This window comes from Sprattus sprattus (assembly GCF_963457725.1).
Source record: "Sprattus sprattus genome assembly, chromosome: 20".
Lineage (NCBI taxonomy): Eukaryota > Metazoa > Chordata > Actinopteri > Clupeiformes > Clupeidae > Sprattus > Sprattus sprattus.
Window position 1 is genome coordinate 20933421 of NC_137918.1, and position 26612 is coordinate 20960032.

The 26612-nt window shown below is 41.6% G+C and overlaps 2 protein-coding genes across 2 annotated transcripts; both read right to left on the reverse strand.

Annotated features, from left to right (window-relative positions):
• Positions 1-704: 704 nt before the first annotated feature.
• Positions 705-2800, reverse strand: fabp2 (fatty acid binding protein 2, intestinal). The gene is made up of 4 exons (XM_080858890.1): positions 2679-2800; positions 1975-2147; positions 1190-1297; positions 705-1038 (listed from the first exon to the last, which is right to left on the reverse strand). The coding sequence occupies exons 1-4, from the start codon at positions 2743-2745 to the stop codon at positions 988-990; spliced, it is 399 nt and encodes a 132-aa protein (XP_080715016.1). The 5' UTR covers positions 2746-2800; the 3' UTR covers positions 705-987.
• A 5231-nt stretch (positions 2801-8031) lies between these two features.
• Positions 8032-26393, reverse strand: gucy1b1 (guanylate cyclase 1 soluble subunit beta 1). The gene is made up of 13 exons (XM_080859087.1): positions 26282-26393; positions 25811-25884; positions 20338-20438; positions 20035-20153; positions 19601-19798; positions 18076-18306; positions 17293-17409; positions 17042-17172; positions 15192-15389; positions 11845-12082; positions 10873-11013; positions 8566-8720; positions 8032-8299 (listed from the first exon to the last, which is right to left on the reverse strand). The coding sequence occupies exons 1-13, from the start codon at positions 26282-26284 to the stop codon at positions 8167-8169; spliced, it is 1839 nt and encodes a 612-aa protein (XP_080715213.1). The 5' UTR covers positions 26285-26393; the 3' UTR covers positions 8032-8166.
• Positions 26394-26612: the final 219 nt, after the last annotated feature.

Genomic DNA, 26612 nt, shown 5'->3' on the forward strand with positions numbered 1-26612 from the left:
TAATGTATGAAATACCTTTGCATAAGGCTTGTCTAAAAGATGAGTCTAAATATTATTTGTTCCCTCAAGCTTTACTGTTATGTTGTATTTTCTTTCAATGTGGAGTTTGTACATACTTGTCAGATGTTTATTTATGGAGTGCCTTTCCAAGTTTTTTCATGAATAGATATTATTCATGAGTCATGAACAATGTTGTAAAATGATGTCCACTTATATATTTTTGGAGATGCCTATGCATTTATTTTTATTCTTTGTTTAATAAACTTCATTCAAACATGATGGGTTTTTACTTACTGTCTTTTTTTTAAATCAATATTCTACTCAATATCATCATGTCATGACTGCATATGAATTCACAATCATTTATATTTTATGTTATTTTCTAACACCCCAAGTAAGTCATGAGACATTCAAAAATGTGGAAGTGTTTAAAGGATATCCTTCATGTTCAATGAGGAACAATGATGAGGTCGTGACCCATCAGAGACATTACAGTAAAACAGTCATGTTGTTTTGGTTGGAAATTCCTCTTTACGCTCAAACATGACAACTGATACTCCAAGGTCATCACAAATATAAAACACCAATGATCCAGAGCAGAGGAGTTTGCGGTATAGAAGTGCACGTTTGGACCATTCTGCATACACTGCAGAAGTGCATTACCTTTACAACACACGCATGATAACAAGGAGCAATAAGCCATCCAGTGGAGTTTATTTCAATGAGTATTAAAAACACACACATTTACTTATCGCTTTCATTTCATATCAAAACAGTGCAAATACATGGTTTTAAGTGCTGTGTGTTGTGAACAGTGCATCACTGAATGAAGGACGTATAAAATAATATCTCAGCCATGGGTGGGCGTCACAGTCTTTTTGGAATAGTTGAAGAACTAGAGAAAGTTCCCTCAGTGCCACTCTGTGTGAGCTCATCCAAAGGGAGCTGCGGTGTGTCTGAAAGACGGCTGGATCAACGGGATGACCTTTAACCTCTCTTGAAGATCCTCTTGGCCTCCACACCCTCGTAGATGTAGCTCTACAAAAAAAAAAAGATAAACCACTTCAGTAATAATTTACTTAATATTACAAATTCCTTCAACTGAATTAAATGCAGGTGTGTGTGGCAGTGACATAGACCTCCATAAATCAAGTAAGCCAAATAAGTTGTTTTATTTCTTTTGACTCACCTGAACAAGCTCGTCTCCAACAATATTCCTTGTCGTTGTCAAGACATTGTTGTTGTCTTTCCTGTTGAATACGCCCTTCATGGTGTCTCCCTCAATGGCCCAGGATCCCTACCGAACATATACCTGCCATTAATGCCTTTATACTCCATATCACACATAAACCTGCTATTCATGCTCTAACACTCCCCTTCCACACATATACCTGCCGTTAATGCTCTTATACTTCCTACCACACATATACCTGCCGTTAATGCTCTTATACTTCCTACCACACATATACCTGCCACTAATGCTCTTATCTTTAAGTGCAGCTCTCAGCAAACAATTTGAGCTCGTGTATAAGTGTTTACTTACTATGTGTATGACTGGGTGAGGCTTTCACAATAGGGAACATTAATAGCTGTTATCTCAGGTCATTGGCAGGTCATTGCATAGTACTTTCTCATAGACCTTCACTACATTTTGCACATGCTATTGTTGCACACTATTACTCCACACCCTTTTGTCGTGTCCACCTTTGTCAACTATGGCAGGTACAATAGAGGATATAATTTATGCAGGTTTAGAGTGTTGAGTGTGTGTTTTACTTAAATGCTTAATGTGTATTAATCTGTGTCACGATGCAGACCTGTATTTCACACTATTTTAGTAAATTTGTAGAACTGTATGATACTCAGGGTATGCTCACAGCACATCCCAGAACTAAGACGTAATAGACTCCAGTAAGTTCAGCAATGTGCTGAATGTGGAGGACTGTGAAAGAGACAATCCTTGGTAATGCTTACAGCGAGCTCTGTTCCGTCAGCTAAGGAGTACTCGAATTTGACCCCCAGAGTGAAGTCCATCTCCAGGGTCCTGAAGGCACTGGACTCCTTGATGTGGAACGTCTCCCCCGTCTGCTCGATGGTGATCTTCAGGTTGTCATGGGCAGCCAGCTTCCTCTTCACCATGTTGACCCCTGTTGATAAAGCAATGCAGGTGCCATTAAAATCATTCCTCAGCCGTGTTGCCTCACTGCAAAGGTTTGAGTAATAAATGAAAAATGATCAGACCTCAGAGTACAATGCTGAGAATTGAAGGCTTGTCTTGTCATCTGTTTTCTTGCCTACATGACTTGCCATGAGCAAGCATTTGCTTTATAAACCAGACTATAGTTGCTTTTACCCTGTATTTGTAGTTAATGGAAATTTTGCAATTGCTATTTCCACAGACAGAATATATAATCCATATAATAAGAATGGTGGATCTAATAAACATGTCATTCCCTTCCCCGCAAACATGTATTCATTTGTCATGTATTTATGATATTGCTGCCTGAACTCTGAACTTACTACACAGTGCCCTTTACTCACATGCATTTATTGTTCTTTTTTTAACCAATGAAAACAAAAAGAGTTTTTTTCCAGTGTTTGCTCCTTGGCTTCCCAATTCCCAGATTCCAGGCAAAGAAATTTCCCCAAAAAAATACAAACACAGAGGAAGTCCATACCCATCTTTTCCATGAATTTCTCATAGTTCTCGCTGCGGTCTACTTTCCAGTTGCCGTTGAAAGTCATGTTTGCTGTCTGTGCTGCTCAGGTGGTGCAGTGAGTGTTGCTGTTGGGAGCGTCCTCTGGGAGTGCCTTGCTACAGGGCAGAGCCGTCCCTTTTAAACTGTTCCAGGAGTGGGCCCACATCCTTATCTTCCTCTTTATCGTCATGCTGATGTGGACGTTTAAAGCTCACAATGAATAAATCAGGGCTACGTCACACCGTAGCATGCAATGTTGCTACTGTTGCAGTATGGGATGGGATAGTTGCACTGGTCAACTCTGTGGGAAACAAATGCTCACTTGTGCGAAGCTCAAAGAATGACTGTTTGCTATTCATTTCTCACCAGCGGCACCAAAAAGCCCCTTTGGTGTGTGTGTGTTTGCATGTGTGTGTGTGTGTGTGGTGGGTGGGGCTGGGACCTGACGTTAGCTGAAGTTTGCAGTTGTGCACCAACATCAGTACAATCATAACTATATGATGCAGGTGCTGTATAGAAGAGTTGTTACACTGATACACTGATAACGCTTTTAGCAGTGTTCTAAAGGTAGCCTTAGGCCCTATATACATAGTAGGATGAGATTCAATTGTTTAGAAGGCATGTATGCGAACTCCCAAATAGAGGTCAGAGTTAAACTCATTGACAGAGGCGGATTGAGGAACTGTGCAATGGGTGAATGTAATGAGAGCAGCACATGTGGTTTTCAAACTTCTGCTGCCGAAATAGAATGCTAAGGCGAGTCCGACCTCTCTGCTCACAGGTCAAGTTGCCAGGTAATTGTTCTCAGATGTGGAAAGGATGTTTGTCTGCGTGGCCTAAACCTTGACACAGAAGCAAGGTCATGCTCAAGGAAAGGTCTCAGGATCTGTTAAACTCTTTAGTGATCCCCCGCCTGGTGAAGCTTTTATTAAAAGCACATATTAGGCCTACATACCACAACAAATATACTTTATGGTATGCTACTCTATATTGTTGTACTTAGAAGGGATAGGCGCGCTCTACTTCCAGAAATAAATGTGATTTCGGGTGCGAGTAAAAGAATGTAAGCTTAGAGTAGAATAAAACCACACTCTCAAAGCTTTTCTCATTGCTATTTGGACCAGTTTATTTCCAGACGTGTTGCGGCCTAAGCCATCGTCAGTGTGTAGCGTGGACACAAGAATGGATGCTTTTTATCAACAAGGGTCAAGGGTTACAAGTGACCCATGACATCAACACATGACATCAACGGGTGACATCAACAGGTGACCTGCACCTAAGGGTGCACAGATTCACAGCATGTTCCCACACAAGGCAATAAACAAGAAAATCATATTAAACAGTTGCCAAACTCAGCAGCCTGAATCAAAGTGGGCTGAGTTTGGCAACTGTTTAATATGATTTTCTTGTTTATTGCCTTGTGTGCGAACATATTGTGAATCTGTGCACCCTTAGGTGCAGGTCACCTGTTGATGTCACCTGTTGATCTGGAAATAAACTGGTCTAAATAGCAATGAGAAAAGCTTGAGAGTGCCGTTTTATTCTACTCTATATTGTTGCACTTATCACAGGACTTACTATTTTGAGATCAACCAGGCTTATCAGCGAGCATATAATCATCAGTGACTAAAAGCATCAGATCATAGTAATTGTGTTTTGGTTTACTGACAGATTGCTGTGACATTTTTACTGCAGGTGTGATATGGGCTATAGGTAGACCTGGACCAGTGAATACTTTTAACTGCTGTACGTGTACCATTTTGCTGAGAATAGACATGTATCGGATCTGCTTCCTTTGGAACTAACATCATTTCTGACAGCTATACCCCAAACTATGATTAATAATCATTCCTTAATCAGCCTTTGCCAGCAGTTTTATGGGCTGTGTAACACAAACCCCTCATGTACACTCAGTTGCACACTAATTACCACCTACTAGCAGCAGTGATACTACAGCTGATCTCACCGTGCATCGGATCACTATACTGTGGTTTCACCCACAGCTTCAACTCAGCCCTTGGCATATACTGTATGCACATGTAAAGCTGAAGGCACCATGCAGTCTAAGACCCAGGAACCAACAGAGGCGCTCTCATCAGAGCCACATAATTTATGATTAGTGCTGACCTGAGTGGACTCTAAAGATGTCCCGATAAGACTTATCAGCGTGGGTTGTACAGTACATGACTACACTAGCGACCTTGAATGGGGAGACTTGAAATCCTGATTGCATGATGATACTGATATGTTCCATTTCGACTTCAACCCTGGTTGTTTGACCATCCAATAAAAGAGACCTTTGTAGTTTACAAGCTATAGATCTTTGCACAGCTTAGTACTCAGAGGGCAGCAACAAGAAATAGCAGTGAAATGCTTAGATCAACACCCAAAACAGCCAGCAGTCAACACCATCGGCATGACCCAACATGAACCATGGTTGTTCAAACGGAAAGCAGGAGAACTACCTGTGCAAAAATGCCCATGATCCTCTCCTACACATTACAGGAGCTACAGCTCCTGCTCTGAAACTGACCATATTCCTTATTCTCAAAAGGTTTATGGCTACAAAATGCAGCTCGTTATTCACACAAGAGTATCCAATGCTTGCTGCTCTACTGATCTGAATATTTATGCATGGGACATTCATTGTCACTTTTTATTATCACTTTCATTCAAGCCATATATCCCTGGAATCCTTTCAACTCTACATCTGTGCCCAATCTTACAAGATAGCAACAAGCAGTTTATGGTTATGATGGTTTAATGTTTCACTGTACTACACCACTACACTACCAATACATCACACATCTTAACCACAAGATGGCTCTCTCTTCTCATGGTTTGTCAATGGAACACTACCTCAATCTTACTACACTACATAGCCAGTGTCTTAATCGCCACTTACAGATCTCACATTATCTAAAATGCATTTCCATTTTAAATATATTAATGATCTTGTCAAAGGCTATTTTCATATTAAATGTTTCGTGGCAAGTCAACTTCAATCTTTTTAATTATTTCAACCACTCAGAAGGAAGGTCTTCCAATAAACTGTTCAGCGACGCAATCAGTCCCTACTATCCCAACATCCATTTGAGATGTAGACCAAATCACTATACTGATTAACAGACTTGGCATCAAAATAAGTGCATGAGATGCACGGTGAGATCAGCTGTAGTATCACTGCTGCTAGTAGGATAGTAATTATTGTGCAACTGAGTGTACATGTGGGGTTTGTGTTACACAGCCCATAAAACTGCTGGCAAAGCCAGATCAAGTAATGATCATTAATCATAGTTTGGGGTATAGCTGTCAGAAATGATGTTAGTTCCAAAGGAAGCAGTGGTCCTTCTCCATGGAGACTCAGGCCTATTAGGTGTGCTGTGACACCTGCTTCACGGTTTCACTCCCCTAGGCCTCCATCGGACAGTCATGTTACTTGCACTTTTCAAACTGATTCTGGTCTGATGACAGATTAGTATCAGTTTGCATCCTCACACATCATTCGGAACAGATTTATGCAATTTATAAGAAATTCCTTTGATGAACAAAACCAAAATTCGTACCTTAACATCCAGCTTTCACAATGTGTCAGAGATGAAGGTTTTCATTCAGGACAGTCGGTTCACTGATCAGCAATGGGGTTATTTTTGTAAATAATCAGGAGTCGAGGAAAGTGGCTTTATAAGGGCAACACACAGATTTGGCCCAGGGTGTTGGAAAATGACTCCTGGCCAAGGATAATATGTTGTGTTGTGAGGTTGCTTGCTGCTTAGCTTAGTTAATGTCTTTAAACAAGAATTGAATCGGTTTTAACTGTAGATCATGGATTTACGTGTGTATGTATGTATGTATGTATGTATGAACAGTATGTGCTTGTGTATATATGTATGTATGTATGTATGTATGTACAGTATGTGCTTATGTATGTATGTATGTATGTGCTTGTGTATGTATGTATGAACAGTATGTGCTTGTGTATGTATGTATGTATGTATGAACAGTATGTGCTTGTGTATGTATGTATGTATGTGCTTGTGTATGTATGTACAGTATACTGTTCTTGCAAATCTTAATGCAAACACCTTAGAGATACAAAAAGAAAGAAGATACAAAAAGAAAGAATGAAAGTCATAAGCGCCATCGATTGCTTTATTAGTTTTTATGTCTCACACTAACATAACACAGGAATGGATACCTTGCACAGCCTCTTATACCTCAGAAGATGCCTTGCCAATTCTGTAATGCAAGTGAGAAGCAAAATATAGCACCTCCTAAAAATAACTTCAAAGCATACCTTGCAATGTTACAATGTTAAAGATCAGATCAAATTGAAATAGGCCTATATTCTTTCAGACACTTTGTTAAAAAAGAAGAGGAACCTGAAGGTAATACTTTGTGAGGCACTTGGCACATTTCCCCATCAGGAACACAACACAGTATTGGAGCAAATTTCAGAAAAATCACAACCACAGTCTCATTTGGTTCATAAATAACTTAAGAATAACTTAAGATGGCTGTTGCCAATTGTGATCTTTGAAGTGGTACAAATGTGTGAGAAAAATACAGGGGATACATGATCTGCACCTACTCTCTTGCATCAAGATCATCTGTTCACACACAGGTAACTTGCCATAATACAGGTCAGAGCTTCAAACAAAAGAGGACATGAAAACAGATTAAAAACAACATTTACTAAAACCATAAAACCGAAAATACTACTTAAATATATATGCAAGCTCTTGAGGACGGCACAAACTCATATGATTGGTCCTCTGTCAGAATACGGTTCTTATAATTAGAATCAAACAAAGGATGATTGCAAATGACTGTTTTAGGAATAGAGCTACTTAAATATAAAGTCAAAGTGAGATTACGTATACTATCATACATATATTACTATAAATCACGACAGTAATTATGGTCCACATTTTGGAAAGTGTACATACAGTATATACAAAAAATAAATACGTTCTGCTTTGCTTAAATACAGCCCTGTGTTCAAAAGCACATTTAAGAAGGCTTGTCTTACTTTTTGAAGCTTATGATAATATTTATACATATATAAATGTGAATGTCAGCTGAATAACATTGGATCTTTTTAATCACCAACAATACTGTGTTACCTTACCTTGCCTAAGAGCCTCCATCTTCTAGCAGTCTAAATCGATAACTTTAAAAGGAGACATCCAAAGGCTTAAGGAATAATTATATAAATAATCACAGTTTGTGAACTCTAGAATATTGAGTTGTCAACCAAGAGCAAATGTTTAAGCGAAAAAAACAAACAAACAACAGTATTCATACAAAAACCATACATGAAAATGCACACTATATGACTTATGTTAATAACATGTAATTAATGATTCGTTTCACTGGATTGTGTGCAAGGTAAATATGAGGTGTCTGCGCAATAAGGGACGAAACTCAAACATTTGAAAAGGGAAGTGACTGGTGCTGTAGGACACTAGACGTTTGTTTCAGGTGTCTTCCGTGACAAGAACCATACTTTCATTGGTTCCTTTTTACCCTTCATAACGATTGGCCCTCTATACTCCAGATGGAACTGGGGGTCTGCATTTTCAGCTGACTGCAAACACCTGCAACACAACAGCACCCCCAAATCTATTAGAATTGTACTGCTACTAACGTCAAGATGAACAAAACCCCATTGCTATTTATGTGGTAGATACTTTTAAGACTCAAGAGAAAGATTCAGATTTATTAACATTTGAATTGTTGAACTGGTGCAAACAATGCAGGACTAAGTGCTAAAATTGCTATATTTAGATACCTCTCCTCTTAATCTTTGAGAGAATAACAAACACTACTTGGTGTAGCACTGGTGTAAAGTCACTTTTTTCACCTGTAAGTGTACTCAGATACATTGATCTGGCCCTTCTCTCCAGTGGTCTCAGTGCGACTGGTCAGGTTAACCGTGTTTCCAAACAGGCAGTAGCGGGGCATCCTCTGACCTATGACCCCTGTGACCACCTCCCCTGTGTGGATCCCTATGGTTATCTGGAGAAAAAACATCATAATAAATAAATAAATAATGGATTTTATTTTTATAGCACACTTTAAAATACAAAGAGGTCTCAAGGTGCTAAACATGGTCACAATAATAATAATGCAAGGTAATAGGAGCGCAAAAATAGCAACTAAAAACAACACAGAAAATAAATAAAAACAGAAACCAGGACTTTAGATATAAATAAATGGGTTTTGAGGTGTGATTTAAAAAGCAGTGAGGGAATCTAAAGCCCTAATGTTCTCCGGGAGCTTGTTCCAAAGCCGTGGCCCCAGCGAGGAGAAGGCACGATCTCCCATTCTGGTCATTTTTGTCCGGGGAACTGCAAGCAGGTTTGCGTTTCCGGACCTTGAGAGAGATCCTTGATGTGAGATGAGGGGTGAGGAGTTCCTGGAGATAGGCTGGACCGGTAGTGTTTATGACCTTATGAACTAGGAGTAGGATCATCTTCATCATTTCATTATTTACTTATATCCCTGAACAGATGTCATGTTATCATTACAACAGAACCACATGGATGAATTAGTTATGGTATTTCTCTAGTGCCCAGCATTGCTGTGAAGAGTTTCGTCATGAAAACCCTGCTTAGTTGCATCAGTGTCTGAGCAGTTGCAAAAGTGTCTAAGCAGTTGTAGAAGTGTCTCCATGTCTACCAGGCCTGTACATGAACTCATGTTACGAGTGCCCTGAATGGAAATGTTTACAAGGAGAGAAAAAAACTAAACGTTTAAAATACTTCAAAAGCCTGGAACGTCTTCGGAAAGTCACTAACTAATACTGAAACCCTTACATTATACATTAGAGATATGGAGTTACAAATATACTTTGCATAATTAAATAAAAGTGCCATATTTAATCTGTTATGGTGGCATGTTGACATTTCTACACTTGCTTTCATTTCGCAGATTGTTTTATCTTAAGGGAGATGTTATTTTACACTCTTATTAGGAGGGCTCTCCTCCTGTAGACATTACGGATTGTGTCCCCAAGTGTCATTTGCTAGTGGCATGATATTTATATATAGTTCATGCAAACACAGAGCCATGTGTTTACTGTAGCAAGGCGCTCGCTTGACACTACTCTTGCCTGCCTGTGAAAAGGCACGCTCACATTTACATGTTGTGCCTGACCTCAAAGGAAGATCCACAGTAAACAGCCCATTTAGAGACGCTGGTATTACAGGCACGTTTCATGGGATACACCACTGTAGGACCTAATACATGATACATGTATCTGTGCATTGTATCCAGGTGAGAGAACACAGTGCTGTTTCAGCTCACAGGATGGTACGGCACTAAATGTTCATGTTAGTTTATTTTTACATATTCAGGCTGTAATTCTGCCAAGCGTGCACGCGTGTGTGTGTGTGTGTGTGTGTGTGTGTGTGCGTGCGTGTGTGCGTGTGTCATCACACCAATGAACAGCCTCTTTGTTTAGCCAACCCCCATTTTCCAATTCCACATCTTCGTTGGGTCACTGATACAATAACAACGACAACCAGTCTGTTTATACAAATGACCAACTGTGGAGTATCACCCTTACAACAGCTTGCAGACCGTGAGATGTCCCCAGTGCCTATTTCAAGCAACACATGTATACATCAGCTCAGACACTTTTGTTCATAAGATGTATAAAAATGAATATATAATCTATTGAAATAAATGCCTTTAAAGGACCCTGAAATGTCCGTTCATGAGACTGAAAAAGCATGGATGATGAGATTACCCCTTGAACGTCACTGTGTGGCCAATTCTCCTTTCCACTGACAGTTTAGTTGCAAAGTGGGTGGCATGTGAGTTTTCCCAAACTCTGATTTGTGTGCCCAAACAAGGTTGGACTCGAGGGAAGTGGCATGTTTGTGGGTATATCAGCCCTGGGTCGCCGTCTAAAAGCAGGGGCTGATAGACGGATTTGCCTACACAGAAGCAGCTGTTCTACTAGCGTTCCAACGATCGCCTCAAAACCCACGCTTTCACCAGTTTTGGAAAAACTCACGTCTGTATATCAACTGCAAAAGGGGCTAGGGGTTTTCACTGTCGTAGCTAAACCCTTTCTCTAAGTGAAAATGTGAATTTATTCAATGGACAGAATTTTAAATGGACGGTACAGCAAAAACGTGAAGCACACATTTCATACTCTTACCTGTACAGGTTCTTCGTCCACTTTCACCTGGCCAGCAATCTCCATCATGTCCAGGGCCAGGTGGCAGATGGACTGGGCATGGTGGGTGCATGGCTCTGGGAGGCCACTAACTGTCATGTACTTATCGCCCACTGTCTCCACCTGACAGGGCAAAAGGGGAACCAGGTTGGAAGCCATTTTAAGTGTTGAGGAATGCAGGTTAGTGGAGGTGGAGGAGAGTCCTTGGTTCCCTCAAATCACACTGTGGATTGGAATGCTAACTACTCATTTAAATGTGAATCTCTAAAAGTTCCATATAGTTTTTTTTTTTAGAAATGACGGCTTATATTCATACCTTTCAAACAAAACAGAACAGAATCTACTGTGCATACAAATATTATGATCTACAAATTTGACTTTTACTCTCTCTCTTTCAAAATATGTGTGCAAAACACTTGGAGCTGAGCATTAGGTGACCTATTCCTGCACGAGAGAAAGGAATCACATCCATGCGGGCGATGTCTGTTTTGGAACCAAAGACATTTGGCCACTGGCTAACACAGCAGTTATAGGGCATGTTTCTGAAGTCCTGTTGAGCTGAAGACAAGTGAATACACCACATGACAAAACACTTAAACAGCCATGTCTCCGCTGCGATAGCCATGTCCATACAGAGACTATAAAATTCTCAGACCACCTAGCTATTGGAACGGTAAAAGTAAATATTACTTTCTTTGGTTAGCCAGTATTGGGATTCTTGCCTTGTGCTCAGTGTGGTTAGCAGAGCTTCTGAAACGGCATTCTTGTCTAAAGGCCTAAAGACTACATTTTCAAGATGTGACATGAGTTTCCTTGATGATTTATCTGCCTTTGCAGGATAAGCACTTCAAAAGAGCAATGATCATAAGTAAAAATGAACGGACATTTATGATAAAACAACAATAAGTAAACATTGATACACAAGTGATTCACATCATAAGAAATGTTTCTAACCTTGTAGACATATGGGTTCCTCTTTGTGTCGGTGAGAATATCAAATCTAGTGTACAAGTCGTTGAGCAGGTTGACAATTTTGATAGCTCCCTCAGCCGAAGCGTGCTTGCTGCAGAAAGCATTAAATCCCACGATCCCGCTGAAGAGGATGGTGACGTTATCGTAACGCTTGGCAGGCACAGGTCTCTTGTGACGCAGCTCATTGGCCACTGATGGTGGCAACACAGAATACAACAGTCTGCGGGGGAAAAAAATCACAAAGCAGATTATTAAATCAACCTATTTAATACAATCCGAGTGCTTGAACGTGTCCTATGTGGGTTCTGTATTTAATGGGCATGTATTTGTACAAAAGGCAGTCCTCTTCCTTGGTCTACTTTTCAGTCCATTTTCACACAACACTTTCACAGATTTAGCAACCCAACACCTATGGATATAAACATCACCCTCAAAAAATAAATCAATTTTCTTCAAATATGAATGAAGCACAAATGCGTTCGAAGCATTCCAGCGTGCCTCCTTTCACAAGCGAGGGGAAGTTCAGCAGGGAGGAATCCATGGCCCCTAAGGATATGTCCCTCAGAGTCTTATCTCCTTAAGCAGAACTCGGGAGTGTCAAAAGATGTTGCCATGGTAACCACCCAAATGCCATTACCTTGGGGGTTCAACGTGAGACGTGTTAAATAATATATCACGTTTCACAACCGAGTGTTTTGAAAATTGCAACCTATCTGCAATTCTGGAGGGCAGAAGCACTGAGCACACCTCCACACGACGACGACCGTGAAACACGTGCAGACAACCTTTCCCCCTCCCCTCTCCTTCCCTCTTTTCAAGAACAGACTTATGCTTCGGGGTAGTGAATGGTTTGGTTTGGACCAAGACCATTATGTAACTATGGAAAGCAAACAGTCTCTTTGCATCTCAACCCTGAAATGTCTCACAAACGCCTCTTTGCTCTTGTCCCTGTGCTCCTTTCCTCTTCTCTGTCTGACATATTTACATATGAAGGCTGCGGCCAGACGGCCACAATGACTCTGTACCCCATTTGCTTTCAAAAATGTGACTTGAAAGTGTTTTCCCTCTTCCTTTATGAATTATATGGAAATTTTCCATCAGCCTTGGAACTAGGAAATAACATTTCGGTGTTGTGAATTATATGCTGGGCGAGAGCCTGCGCAGGCAAAACAGGCCTGGCCGCACAGATAAGCGTGGAACCATTCATCCAGTCCCAGCCACTGCACTTTTCTCAGCAAGTTATCATCAGATGCTGAGCCTCCAGAGGTGCGGGGAAGCGGCACGGCGCGGTGTGTGCAGTGTGCTTGTAAAAAAAAATGCTGAGGGGACGACTTACATATTCATGAAATGCTGTGATTGTTAGTCGCCTCAGCCGAGCCCTTCTTGGACCTCCGCAGCAAGTCTGACAGAAGCATTAATGATTAGAGACCTCGCTGGGTGCCCACACACACACACACACACACACACACACACACATAAAAACACACAGACATACTCGCACACACACAGATCCTCATGAGAGGCAGGGTAGAAGCAGGGCCAAACAGCTGCTCTTGAAGCAATTCCATACACCCTATGACTACCAGGTGGGAATAAACAGTCAAGCCTCTCCAAGGGTGATATAATACATCTACTGAGTTAATAGAATAGGGTGTTTGCTGCTAATTTGATGGGTCGTTCAGCACAAACCACAGATATCTGGAAGAGTTGATGCTGTCTCCTGCAGCAGCGTTATCAACGCTCTAAATCTGTCACGTGAGTTTTGATGCTTCTGTAACTGAGGCAAATCCAGAGGAAAATCTCTTTTTCTTGTTTTTTTAAGGCCTTGCTTGCTAATGAGTCCAAGCATAATGCCAATTAGTTATCTTCCGAAAAAACAGATCTTCTGCAGAAGTGGCAGATGGCATTTGTAAATTGGGTGAAAAGGGGGAAAGGTTGTGGATAATTTATCTCACAACAATAACAGAATAGTGCAGTCACATCTTCCTATCTCATCCCTGAGATGTCTAGTATATGGCAAATGAGGCTGATCACAAACGTCATTAAAATGGCTGACTGGCAAACAATTAATCTAGGTAATCCACTGATCGAATCATCTAAATACCATGCGCAGTCACTGAAATCAATCTGGCAACTCAACTTATTTACATATTTGTCATTTAATTTTCCTACATTTGAAGTTATTCTAGTGTGCTACGTTTGAAGCCCGAGTCCCACACACACACAAAGGCCTTCCAGTTCACTTCACCTCTGCCCATAACAAAAAAACTAATGAGATCTTCCTTTTGCTCTCCTCGCCATCGCTGCCACAGAGCCAGGCCAATTAGAGAGGACGGCTCTCTCAGCAGCCAGGGTTCTTCAGCCTGGACTCCTCCACCGCCGCCGTGAACTTTTTGCAGAGGGAACCCCTGCCCCTCTCCGCCCTCACAAACAGCTGCCCGTGTTTGCTGTCTGGATGTATGAGAGCCAGGAGGCCTGCTGGAGCACTGACCCTAACCGTGATTCAGACAAACATGCCCTGCTGAGACAGACACCCACCCCACTGACAGCTAGCGGCTACAGAGTTTATTATTGCAGTGCTGGAACAGGGGCGGCCATTTTATACGTGGATCTCTGACTTCAGTGAATGATGTATGAGAGTTGCTCCTGACGGTGCCATGCCAAGGGACAACGGATGAAAACTAGCTAACCAAGCTAATTCCGGTGCATTTACATTTTCTGGGAAATGTTTATCAATGTACACTGTCCCTTTTCAAATAAACGAATAAATAAATAAATACATACATGAGTCTAAGGCACACTATGAGTGAAGACTAGAGGCAGTCAGCCAATTGGGTGACATGTCCATAATCTGGTCAGGTGATAGCCGGCAACAATCTGACCTTACAAAAAGCAGGCACTACACTAATGTGATGAGGCGGAGTGGTACAACTAAATGTTCAGTCACAATCTCAGGTAGAGCTTGCGAAACAACATGGAGTAATGTCAACTGAGTTTCCTTTCAAACCTAGTCTGCCTCTGAGGACCAGAACAAATAGAATATCTGCTATCATATCTGAACAGAATATCTGCTGTTGATCAAAACTGAAGTTGCCAGGAGGATGGAGGAGGAAATAGGGCGGGCTATTGGATGGGACAGTAGAATGAGTCTGAGCCTGTGCCACATCACAGACCAGCGGTGCAGATGGGATTTTTAAACTAGGGGGGGGGACGCTAAAATCGCATAATCAGCTGTGCAGAGTTATTAACTGATGCTAGTCGCCTTACGTAGGGAGAATGGTGGGGACGGATCGGGGTCACTATGAATCTGGGGGGGACATGTCACAGACCTGTCTGTCTTCTTCTTCTCATCCTCCAGGGCGCGGAGCGTGTGCTGAAGGCGGTCGGTGAGGATCTCCAGCTCCTGCGTCAGCTTGTACTCCTCTCGGAACTGCTCCCCAAGCAGCACCAGATCACGTGTGGCGTCATGCAGCGGGATGTCACTCAGGTACAGGCCCCGCCTTGTCAGGTCATCCAGGTTCATTACACTAGATAGATAGATGGATACTTTATTAATCCCGAGGGAAATTAAGGTCATCCAGTAGCTTATACACTTAACTCACAAACATACATACATGAATCACAATAAAAACAATAAACATAGGGAGAACATGTACACAGGGAGTGGGGTGTTTAGGTACAGGATATCTATGGAGATTGGTAGCAGAGGAGTCAAACAAGTAGGAGTGAGTATGAGTGACAATAGGGTAAACAGCTGGTCCTCTTCGCATGTGAAATATCTCATATGTAATATCTTTTTCGAAGCCATGTGGAAGGAGAAAACCCAGAACAAACACTGAAAACACTTTAAATGCATATCTGTCCAATATTGTGAATAATGTTACAATATCATTTGGATAATGTGACTGTTAAGTAGCTCACTATAAATATTCAATTGAATTCAATTGTATTAACGTATATAGAACCAAAACAATACAATTGTCTCAAGCTGCTTTACAGAGCCCAGGGCCTGAAGCCCCCTACAATGATGACAGGGGCAAGGAAAAACTCAGAAGATATCTTGAGCAGAACATCAGCTCATAAGGGGCGGAGGGTAACTGTAAAATTTGAACATGTAACCCCATATCAACCACCACAACAGGTAAAAATGGTCTTTCTTAACCAATACAATGTGGCAGAAAATAATCCATTTCTCACACATGGACTGCTTTAATTCTGTCTGGAAAACTACAACAGAAATTCAGCTGTGGGTTTGACTCTGCCAATGTTGTTTTCCCATGCAGAGAAACATGCAGTGCGTTCATGCTTGACTGTATGAGACTGAGGCGGGTAGCCCAGACTGCACTCTTGTTATACAATTACTCCATTGCGCCTGCGGTTACTAAACGAGAATGCTTCATTTGAATTAGCACTTCTCAGAATCCCACATTCAGCTCACGAAGCCTGAGGGGAAGACAGCAGGTATGGAGTCCCAATCCCCATGCAGCTCCTTAGATTAGGGGCGCAGATAGCACTGGGGACGGGGGGAACATGTCCCCCCCAGAATTATAGTGACCCCGATCCGTCCCCCCCACTCTCCCTACGTAAGGCGACAATCATCAGTTAATAACTCTGCACAGCTGGTAAGGCGATGTTAGCGCCCCCCCCCCCCCCCCCCCAGTTTTAAAATCCCATCTGCACCGCTGCCTTAGACTGAGTCTCGGTGAATGTGCTCACCACAAGCCTGGTTTGTAGTACGTTCATTTTCATGTCTTTTTTCAAAGTGAGATGTCTAGCAGAGTGCGCGTTTTTTATTCAGCATGTTATTGGTGCGTGTAACTCTTTACGTGAATATCTTTAAATTTCTACATTCCAATCCACTCAGGGACCACCATAAAGCCTTTTTCTGAGGTGTAATGTGTCACTTTGTGCAGTAAGCATTAAAATAATTGGCCCTATGGGAATAAATGGAGTTTGGTTCAGTTCAGTTATGGCCCCTGGATTTCTCTTCACTGCGTTTCAGACGTTATTACATTTATCTACTGTTCACTGTTCTGCTGGGGACGACTCTTTGAAAGAAGAATGAAGTAATAATGAAAGCAATCACAATAATGATGATGACTTTGATGCCTATAATTATCACCGTCACCCTGTTAATGATGATGAGGATAAGGATGATGATGATGATGGTCGTTCTCACCTTGGGGAGCAGAGGAAGAGGATGTTCTCGGTCTCGGGGAGGGAGATCATTTGGCCCTTCAGCCGGAGGCAGCTGCTCTCGATGTCTGTCAGCTCGTCACTCTCTACCGTCTCCATGTTTAGCAGCCCTTCCTGTATCAAGACATATCCACAGTATAACATATATAAAATACGGTACCCCCCCCCCCCACACACACACACACACACACACTTATCTTTGTTTTTGCAGTACAGAGACTCTGGTACACTCACCTTGCTACGAAGCACGAACACAGTATTAATGTGGGAAAGAATTCCATGGAAGCCGAAGTCAATGTGGGGACGCACCAAGGAGAAAACTGAAGACAGGTTACACACACCGGGCTGGAGCTGAGGCAAGAGAAAAAACGAATAGAACTTATCAACAGAGTGTCTATGCAGCTCACGTTCTATGTTTAGAAAACTCCTCGAAAGGCGAAAATATTTGCTTCTCGAGGGTGTATTTGGAAGAATATCTCTAAAATCAGCAAAATGACAAAGCTTGATGAATAACGACCAGAGTTAACAAACCATAATGTAGAATGAGCAGGAGCAAGCAAATATGCATTTCATCACCCACACTGTCTATCATTTTCACCCAATTTAAGTAGTACACACAATATTTGGCAAATCTAGTACATTTTCACTTGAAAGATGGAAACAAATTATTATCATAAGGCAGTATTCTGGACAAATATACTTCAAACATCCTTTGCGTTATGGAACTAAAAAGTGTTAAGAAGGCTATGGGGCTTGAAACACGCAATCCTCTGATACAAAGTTAGAGAGAAGGTTCCAAACTGAAGGCATCAGCTTTGTGCCATTTGTGACCATGTTTATAAATAAAACTCTTAAACTTTAAAGCCCCCTTCCTATCTTTTTAAAAAGCCAATGCAGACACTGGTTTTTCTCGCTTTCACTGAGCATCTCTTTGAAGGTTCCACAAACATCTAAGCATGTCACATCAGAGCATAGCCACATTTCCATACGTGTGATGGCTCAGGGGGGGGGAATTACCTGTGGCAGGACTCTAAAGATAGCGTTGCCGCACTGTGTGAGTGTGAGGTCCCTGTCAAACATCAGGTGGAAGGGAAACGCTTTGCAGAAGGTGTAGGGGCTGATCCGTGTCTCCTGCGTGCCGTTCTCCTCGAAGCCATCGAGGTCTTCGTCGAAGGCCTCTTCCTCTGACTCCTTCTCCTCGATCAGGAACTTGACGTGGTCACACTCCTCCCCCTTGTGCTGAATGACCTGGTTGTGGGGACAGATGACAGATGACATGACGTGAGGAATCCCATAGAAGCTGGACACATGAAAAGATAGATGGATGGACTCTTCTCATCCAAGAGATGTTAATTAACAACTGATTCACAATTTGGACTTGTTTTTAAGTGTGATTTATATTTACAAAAGTCAATTAGCACAATCTTTTACCACTGCCTATGCTAATACCTACATGTACTGTTCTGTATTGTACTGCATGCATATCATGGTTGTGTGTGCTTATTTCTGTGTGCATAGTTCAATGCAATGGTACCATTTCTGTGGTACCACAAAACCAGATCAAATCACTGTGCATGTGTGATATTTATATTCACGGCCATGATTGTAAACAAATTTGAAGTTAGGTGGATTGATTTGATTATTTCACTCTCTGACTGTCAAAATAACACCATCAAAAATAATGTTATCAGACAGGGGAGTGGTTTGAAGTGCGTATCGTGGCGAGACTGGTAAATGCAGCTTTTTTTTCTCAGGTTACTGAGCTCATGTTGCTGACGTCAACCAACTGTCTCCTCGCCCCGCTGTAACCATGGCAACGCTGGCTAACATTTCGAGAAATCAGGTGTCACATTTGGAAGGGCTGACAATTCATCTCTTTCATTTTGTGCTCAGCTTACAATGAAAAAACAAGTGTGCGCAGTGTGGTGTTCCATAGATGTGATTAGGGCTTGGTGGGGAATGAACCTTTCATGGACGAGAGAAACAGAGCACAGTAACACTCTCACATTGAACATTCTCTCCTATTTTGTATACTTGAGGGACAAAAACACGTCAGTTTGCGTGACAAAGAGCCACAGAAAATGTTTCACTACTGGTGACCTTTTACATGATGAAATATTCAGTGTTTCCCCAGTAATTGTTAAATAAATTGCATGTATTGTTAAGGAGGGAACAATTCCTTCAAATGATATATCCAGTAAAGTGAAAAAATAAACAAATTTTCCATCCAAAAGCCAACTGTTCATTTATGTATTAATGACTTACTAATGGCCCATATCATTATCCAAGCACATTACCCTGCTCTCATCTTAATGCCAACCTGACCAAAGAAAGACGTACAGAAAGACCTCGTACCTACATCTAAAAATACATGTTGTGAGTCAGAGCAATTTCAGATTAGTCCAATGTCAGAGTCAACACCCTGGCGCAAAACACAACCTTCTCACTCAGCCTGCAGGCCACGAGGGAGACGGATGGGAGAGAGCGAAGAGAGAGAGAGAGAGAGAGAGAGAGAGAGAGAGAGAGAGAGGCAGTGCCTCACCTTCATCTCGATTTCTGTGCCATGGATCTGCTGAGCGACCGTCTTGATGATGCCGATGACGATGTCCTGCAGGCCCTCTCTCTCCGAGTAGTAGTGCAGGACCAGGTTGTTCCCTTTCTCACCATCAGTGCATCGGAAAGACGGTGCCCGCATGCCCGGATAAATGGTGCCCAGGTGGTCGTGCAGAGCATCTAGATTCTGTCGACCATGAAAAGAGAGGTCAGCGAGACATTCTGTTGGGATTTTGTTGTCCTTTCATCCTCCTGCAGTGCTTTGTTTACTACTGTGCTCCAGTTCAAGAAACGCTTTTTACGGGTTATGTAAAATGAGATTGTGTCAATGGTACTGGATCCAGGTCACCAGTGAAGGCAACTGCCTGAATTTTTTACATTTATTTTTTGAATTGATATGAAATGAAAGCCGCAGCCTCTTACCTGCAAGAATTCTCGAACATTGGACCCTAACACACGTAGGATGGTGTCGTATCCGGATTCTTGGCAGAACTCAAAAAACATTTTTCCAAACATTTGCAGAATTGTACCTGCCTCTACCTCTGTGGGAGTAGGAAAATGTATTTCAATATGTTTTCTTCATATTTGCAACATTTGACAAGATCACATCCCTCTCCATTCATTTACACTAACCCTTCAAAGTTTGCACCAAGTACAACAAACAGTGACAACTAAATAATATATATATAATATGCCAAAATTATCACCGAAAAAATCAGCACTTACTGAGAACCTTGCTTGCAGCAGCAACCAGATCATAGGTCTTGGCATCTTCATAAATGATTCTGACCAGGAACTGGCCTTCAACGTCAAGCTGAGCTTCCCTCCTGCTCAGAAAGGGAAACTGAGAATGACCCATTTGTCTTTTATGGGCAACCCACATCTGTCAAAGACACACAGAGGAAGGTGGACGCATACAGGTACATACAAGAGGGGCTCTTGTACTGCTCCTAATAGTGGACACAATTTCACGTTTTTTCTTAAGTGACCCACCACTCCCAAAAAGCTCATGAGATCTTTTTGAGTATATTAAGAGCTCCTGCACTTTTTTCCATTTCTTACCCGAACCACAAGCAACCTTTAATAACATCAGAGCTACAACTTCATTCCAGTCATGTTTTGTATTATACTATACAGCATGCATAATAAAATACAGCATACATCATATTTATGAGTATACAGCATATATTTCAATGTTTACTCTATATTTCACTGTATATCTGATATTTGACTATATATCTAATGTATGATGTCCTGTTTCAGAGATAAGTTGAGAGTCAGCTCAACTCTGTCCTTGGTGAATTGTGCTCTCTGAACATATTCAGTGATCCTGCTGTAAGTAGGATTTGCCTTTGCATATTTGCATTCCCCACAGAACATGTGTAAGATAACAAAAGCTGGTGTTTGTCTGTCAGATGTTGTTTATCTGACTCCACAGTATCTGAGGCGTTTACACCTGCACTTTGCCCCTGTCTAGTGGGACAGTGGTACAGGAGGTAGAGGAAGTCGTTGAGAACTCAGAAGGTTGCTAGTTCGATTCCCTGTCGAAGTGTCCTTGAGCAAGACACGGAACCCCTTATTGCTCCTGATGTGCAGTGTGCCATCAGTGTAAATATAAGAAATATGTATACATCATTGTAAGTTGCTTTGGATAAAAGTGTTGACTAAATGTAAATGTCTAATAAGGGAGCTAGTCACTAACTAGCATCTCATCTCTGGTGCACATGTAGTACCAGAAAGAGGAGAGGTAACATCCAGCTTTATTGTCCAGATCTGCGGCATCAACAGTCTCCCTCTTGATCACTAAATATGTATTTACTCTAAGTGTGACTAAACATTATAGTCCATTCACTCCAATCGTTTTATTTTATTTGCAGAGTTTCCTGGAACATTCGTCTTCTGCTAAGCCTCTAGTGACTGGGAGTCATCTTGCCAGTATTTTGATATATCCACTGTCTATCCACTCACAGATATACCCACTCATCACCTTTTGTACTCATGCCCCATCAGTGCTAAACTAATATACCTTGGTCTCATGTGATAAAAAGAATGTGCTCCACACATCCATCAGGTTTCTTTTCATGTTCTTCTGTTTTCTTTCTTGGATGCTATTCATAGAGGTTGACATTATGCCTGTCTTTTATACTGTCTGACAGAAACTCCTATTTCCACTGATAACTTCTTTCCCGAAGTCTGAAGCACCTGCCCGTCCGTTTGTCAGTGCTAGATTGTGCAAGTGGGGCGACAGTGGTACAGGAGGTAGAGCAGTCGCTTAATTATCAGAAGGTTGCTAGTTCAATTCCCTGTCGAAGCGTCCTTGAGCAAGACACTGAACCCCTAATTGCCCCTGTTGTACAGTGTGCCATCAGTAAAAAAAATAAAAAAAAGTGTGTACAACCTTCTAAGTCACTTTGGATAAAAGTGTCTGCTAAATGATTAAATGTAAGTAGCAGCGCACTGTCCATGGTGTCATTGTAGGAGGACAGCCACCATGCTTCTGATTAGTGGTATTATTGCTCGTTCTATACCTCTTGATAACTGGGTTGCCTGATCGCTCCTGATTTTTGGTTGGTCACTGATCTTCCTGTATACTTTTCCATCTTTCTGAACAGTCAATCAGATTTTTCAATTTGGCAATTCTTTTCCATGTGGATCCATGATGCAGATGGACACGGCCCATAGGTCATTTTAGAGAACTATATGTTCATTCAATTAGGCTATTAGGAGATCAAACTCTTGTTTCAATGATCAAAGTTCTTCTAACTTGTGCGTCAGTTTCACAAATGTATTCACTTTTTTTGCATTGAGTTTTTCTACTTTAAGATCTGTATTTCCAAAGTAGTCTCTAAAGCATTTGTTTTTTTCATAAGAAGAAATGTTTGAGATAATGCAATTATTGATAGTTTATGCAATTTTGAATCATTCAATATTTAAGTGATATCAACCATGGTTAGGAGTCTGTATGTACAACAGCCAGGATGCAAGACAAGAGTGGTAGAGAGCGTTGGAGTCATGGGATTGAGGCAACTGAGAAAGGCACATAACACGGCATTACCCTCAAAGGGCACATATTAAAACCTCTACCTTAGGGCAGCTATCCAGACAACATGGGAAAAGGTTATCTTGCATTCAAGGACCGCCCTAATGTACAGTCACAGACATTAGGCATATAAGGGTAAGGGTAAGGGTATAACATCAACTGTTCAGTTGATGGTTGACAAAGTGTTACTTTAAATTAATTATCTTGGGCACATCAGGGTCAGATGGAGCAAGGTCATGGCGAAGGACTAGTATGTCTGATCTGCTCTATTGACCAGTTGATAGTTCAAAATGTCCTCCTGGATCTATCGTTCATGTGAGCATATCTAACCTGAACAGAACAGACATTGTGGCTGAACTAGGATATAATATCTGAACAGTACAAACATAATGTCTGAACAGAACAGACATAATGTCTGAACAGAGTCTGTCTGAGCTTCTCCACAAAGGATACATACTGTATGCTTGACACTATTTTTTGAACTTCCTAGCTATTTCTCAGAAACACAGCAGAGGCACAGGTGAAGTAAGGTTAGGAGTGGAGGAGTCTTTGGTACTGCGATTACAGATCAGTCCAGGTGTGTCTGTCTTGAGCAGGCAAGAGGTTTCTCCCATGACCAGGTGTGTCTCTCCCATGACCAATGGTATCTGTCTTAAACAGGCAAGGGGTTTCTCCCATGACCAGGTGTGTCTCTCCCATGACCAATGGTATCTGTCTTAAACAGGCAAGGGGTTTCTCCCATGACCAGGTGTGTCTGCCTTGAGCAGGCAAGGGGTTTCTCCCATGACCAGGTGTGTCTGTCTTTAGCAGGCAAGAGGTTTCTCCCATGACCAGGTGTGTCTGTCTTGAGCAGGCAAGGGGTTTCTCCCATGACCAGGTGTGACCAGGTGTGTCTGCCTTGAGCAGGCAAGGGGTTTCTCCCATGACCAGGTGTGTCTGTCTTTAGCAGGCAAGGGGTTTCTCCCATGACCAGGTGTGTCTGTCTTTAGCAGGCAAGGGGTTTCTCCCATGACCAGGTGTGTCTGTCTTTAGCAGGCAAGGGGTTTCTCCCATGACCAGGTGTGTCTGTCTTTAGCAGGCAAGGGGTTTCTCCCATGACCAGGTGTGTCTGTCTTTAGCAGGCAAGGGGTTTCTCCCATGACCAGGTGTGTCTGTCTTTAGCAGGCAAGGGGTTTCTCCCATGACCAGGTGTGTCTGTCTTTAGCAGGCAAGGGGTTTCTCCCATGACCAGGTGTGTCTGTCTTTAGCAGGCAAGGGGTTTCTCCCATGACCAGGTGTGTCTGTCTTTAGCAGGCAAGAGGTTTCTCCCATGACCAGGTGTGTCTGTCTTGAGCAGGCAAGGGGTTTCTCCCATGACCAGGTGTGACCAGGTGTGTTTGCCTTGAGCAGGCAAGGGGTTTCTCCCATGACCAGGTGTGTCTGTATTGAGCAGGCAAGGGGTTTCTCCCATGCCTTTAGCTCCTCACATGGGCCTCGTTCATGGCCTTCACGAATACAAAAGATACACATATGTTCTGTCAGGTCTGATCGTGTCTCAGGGTTATTCTGCAGGGGGCCGGGGGGGGGGGCCTCACATGTTTCTATTAAGTTACTGGTGTTGACCCTTCTGTCCCCTGGCAGTGGAGCAGGACAAAGCAAAAAATCTAAAATGCTCTCGTTCACCTGGTTCCTAATTTTCTATTTGGCAGATATGGAAATGAACACACTGAATCCTGGATGAATTTGTTCCTCAAAGCACTGTCTAGTCCCTTTCTCCTCAATGACCCTCCATCTGTTGGCCTCTGTCCCAGTTACATTCAACAAGCATCTTTAGCACTAAATACACATTTTCAGTATACAAGATTTGTCCATGAGTCCAAAGTTTTGCACACACACACATCTTCCCCCATTCAATGGGTTCACAAGGCTAATTGTACAGTGTTACAGCTCAGATGTCTCTCAAGATGTCTGCAGGAAGTCCTTGAATAGCAAGTGCAGAGGTCAAGTCTTGGAGGGTTTGTATTTTCCAGAATGAACAAACTATCAGCAGACAGGCCAACACTCATCATTCACACAACTCACTAACCAATAGTTTGTAACCTATTCTTTTCCAAACACGGTATGGCTAATGTGATGGTATACGTGTGGTAAGACACAACAGGGTTAAGCTGGGAAAACAATCTTGATTTGCTATCCTGGCACTGAACAGCATTCTCTCCCCGTCATTTATGCCAGTACAACACCTGAACAAATATCACAATGTGAAGCAACAAATGTAAACCAGAAAAAAAAGGTCCAAACAGTCTGAAAATAGAAGCAGCGTGAATAATTGCACCATTAATCATCATGTCCGTTCTGTGGTTCCCAGATAACTTTTTGTGATAACATGAAGTTCAAATAGTTTCTGGTAAGGTGAGATTGCACAGGCTCTACAAAAACATGTTTAGATAAGGACAGCTGTGACTTAAAAGGATGAAATGAAAGTCAAGTCTGGGAGACAGGAGACTAGGGAAAAGTCAAATAAACTCCACTCACTCAATGTTTGTGAGTTGGGGGGAAGGGATGTACCCTAATTGTTTATACATAGTTGTGACTGTGGCACCTGGAAGACTCTATAATATAGTCATGGGCATCTTCAAATCTATTTAAAGTACCCCAGTTATCAGTTGGAGCACAAATCAAGGAAGAGTTAAATGTATATCTTAAGAGGGAAATATAACTGATTGGTTAAAAATCATGCACAAACTGCGTCTTTACAGAAAAATTTGAAGATCAAATCAGTGATGAATACTTCTAATTAGTTGCTGTGCAGACAGTTATCTCAAGAGTATTATAATCCTACCTTTAATTACACTGTTAAAATGCCTTATACGTCATCCACTTAAAGTTAATCCACTTCAAGTGAAAATGTCATTTCTCATTGAAGTTATTTCATCGCCTGATTGCAAAACTCCATCCTCCCATGATCTTGCAAGTTTACCATGATCCTCTTCCCCAGTGAAGATTACATCAATGACACATCTACAGTCCCGTTAGCAGAACTGATGTATGCTACAGGCCTTCTCATACTAGCACAGACATTCATTTTTGAAGTGAAACTAAATTGAAAGGTGAGAAATTTGCAATCAATAAATGAATAACTCGTCACCTATCATAAAAAGGTAGGCCACCAAAACTCACTTGATGTCTTCCCACACGTCTGGTCCATAATTTCTCAGGACCAGAAGTTCCAAGGCGTGGTTTACAAAACCGTACTGCAAATGAATCACATCAGTATGTTGTAATTAATCATCATTTCAACCATCTATTCAATTTGGAATAGATCAAATACGGCCATGTGAATGAATGCAAGTGCAATTTGAATCATGGCTATCCGACGGCTCATTCTCAGTGATTGCATTACACATCGTTAGTTCAACTGTAGGATATTTGGCTACGATGTTGAATTAAAACACATTTACAACGCATTACGTTATGCATTTACATTGGACGAATCTATAATTTAAGAATTAATACATTTTTCCTGATAATCTGCAGAATAATTTTCTGTACCGACGTAACCGAAGCAAAATAGACTAGTCTTCCGCATTAAGAAACACAAAATCGCATCTGAAGAAGAAAGGGCCTCTTGAAAGCGATATTCGTACATACCATGATTTAGAAACGAATTCCTCTTTTCCGTAAAACTCTCCGGTATTATTTCTCGGCTCTAAATACTGTTATTGCTATAACTAGAGGTTGTTATGTAGGAAACCACCATTCCTGAAAATATTTCTCATGAGATTGACAACAAAACCGTCCAATACAATGTCAGCGTTCTGAATAGCGAGCCACTCAGAAAACGAGAAAGGAAGGCACGTCTGAAGTGATGCACATTGATACTGCATGTGGCCTTATCCATAAAAATAACACCTAACAAATCAACTGTTTGCTTATTTTGTATTAATATGATGTATGTGTTTTATGTATTATTCAACCTATT

Bases quoted from the DNA above. Each gene is read 5' to 3' on its own strand.
- gucy1b1 (XM_080859087.1), bottom strand. The intron at 15,390-17,041 runs GTGAGAACGACC...CTATCTATCTAG, and splicing joins CTCTTCCTCTGCTCCCCAAG to TGTAATGAACCTGGATGACC. The intron at 11,014-11,844 runs GTTAGAAACATT...TTGCCCTGTCAG, and splicing joins GGAACCCATATGTCTACAAG to GTGGAGACAGTGGGCGATAA.
- fabp2 (XM_080858890.1), bottom strand. From the start codon at position 2,745: ATGACTTTCAACGGCAACTGGAAAGTAGACCGCAGCGAGAACTATGAG. The intron at 2,148-2,678 runs GTATGGACTTCC...CTTTATCAACAG, and splicing joins GAAATTCATGGAAAAGATGG to GGGTCAACATGGTGAAGAGG. The intron at 1,039-1,189 runs GTGAGTCAAAAG...TTTTTTTTGTAG, and splicing joins TTGGAGACGAGCTTGTTCAG to AGCTACATCTACGAGGGTGT.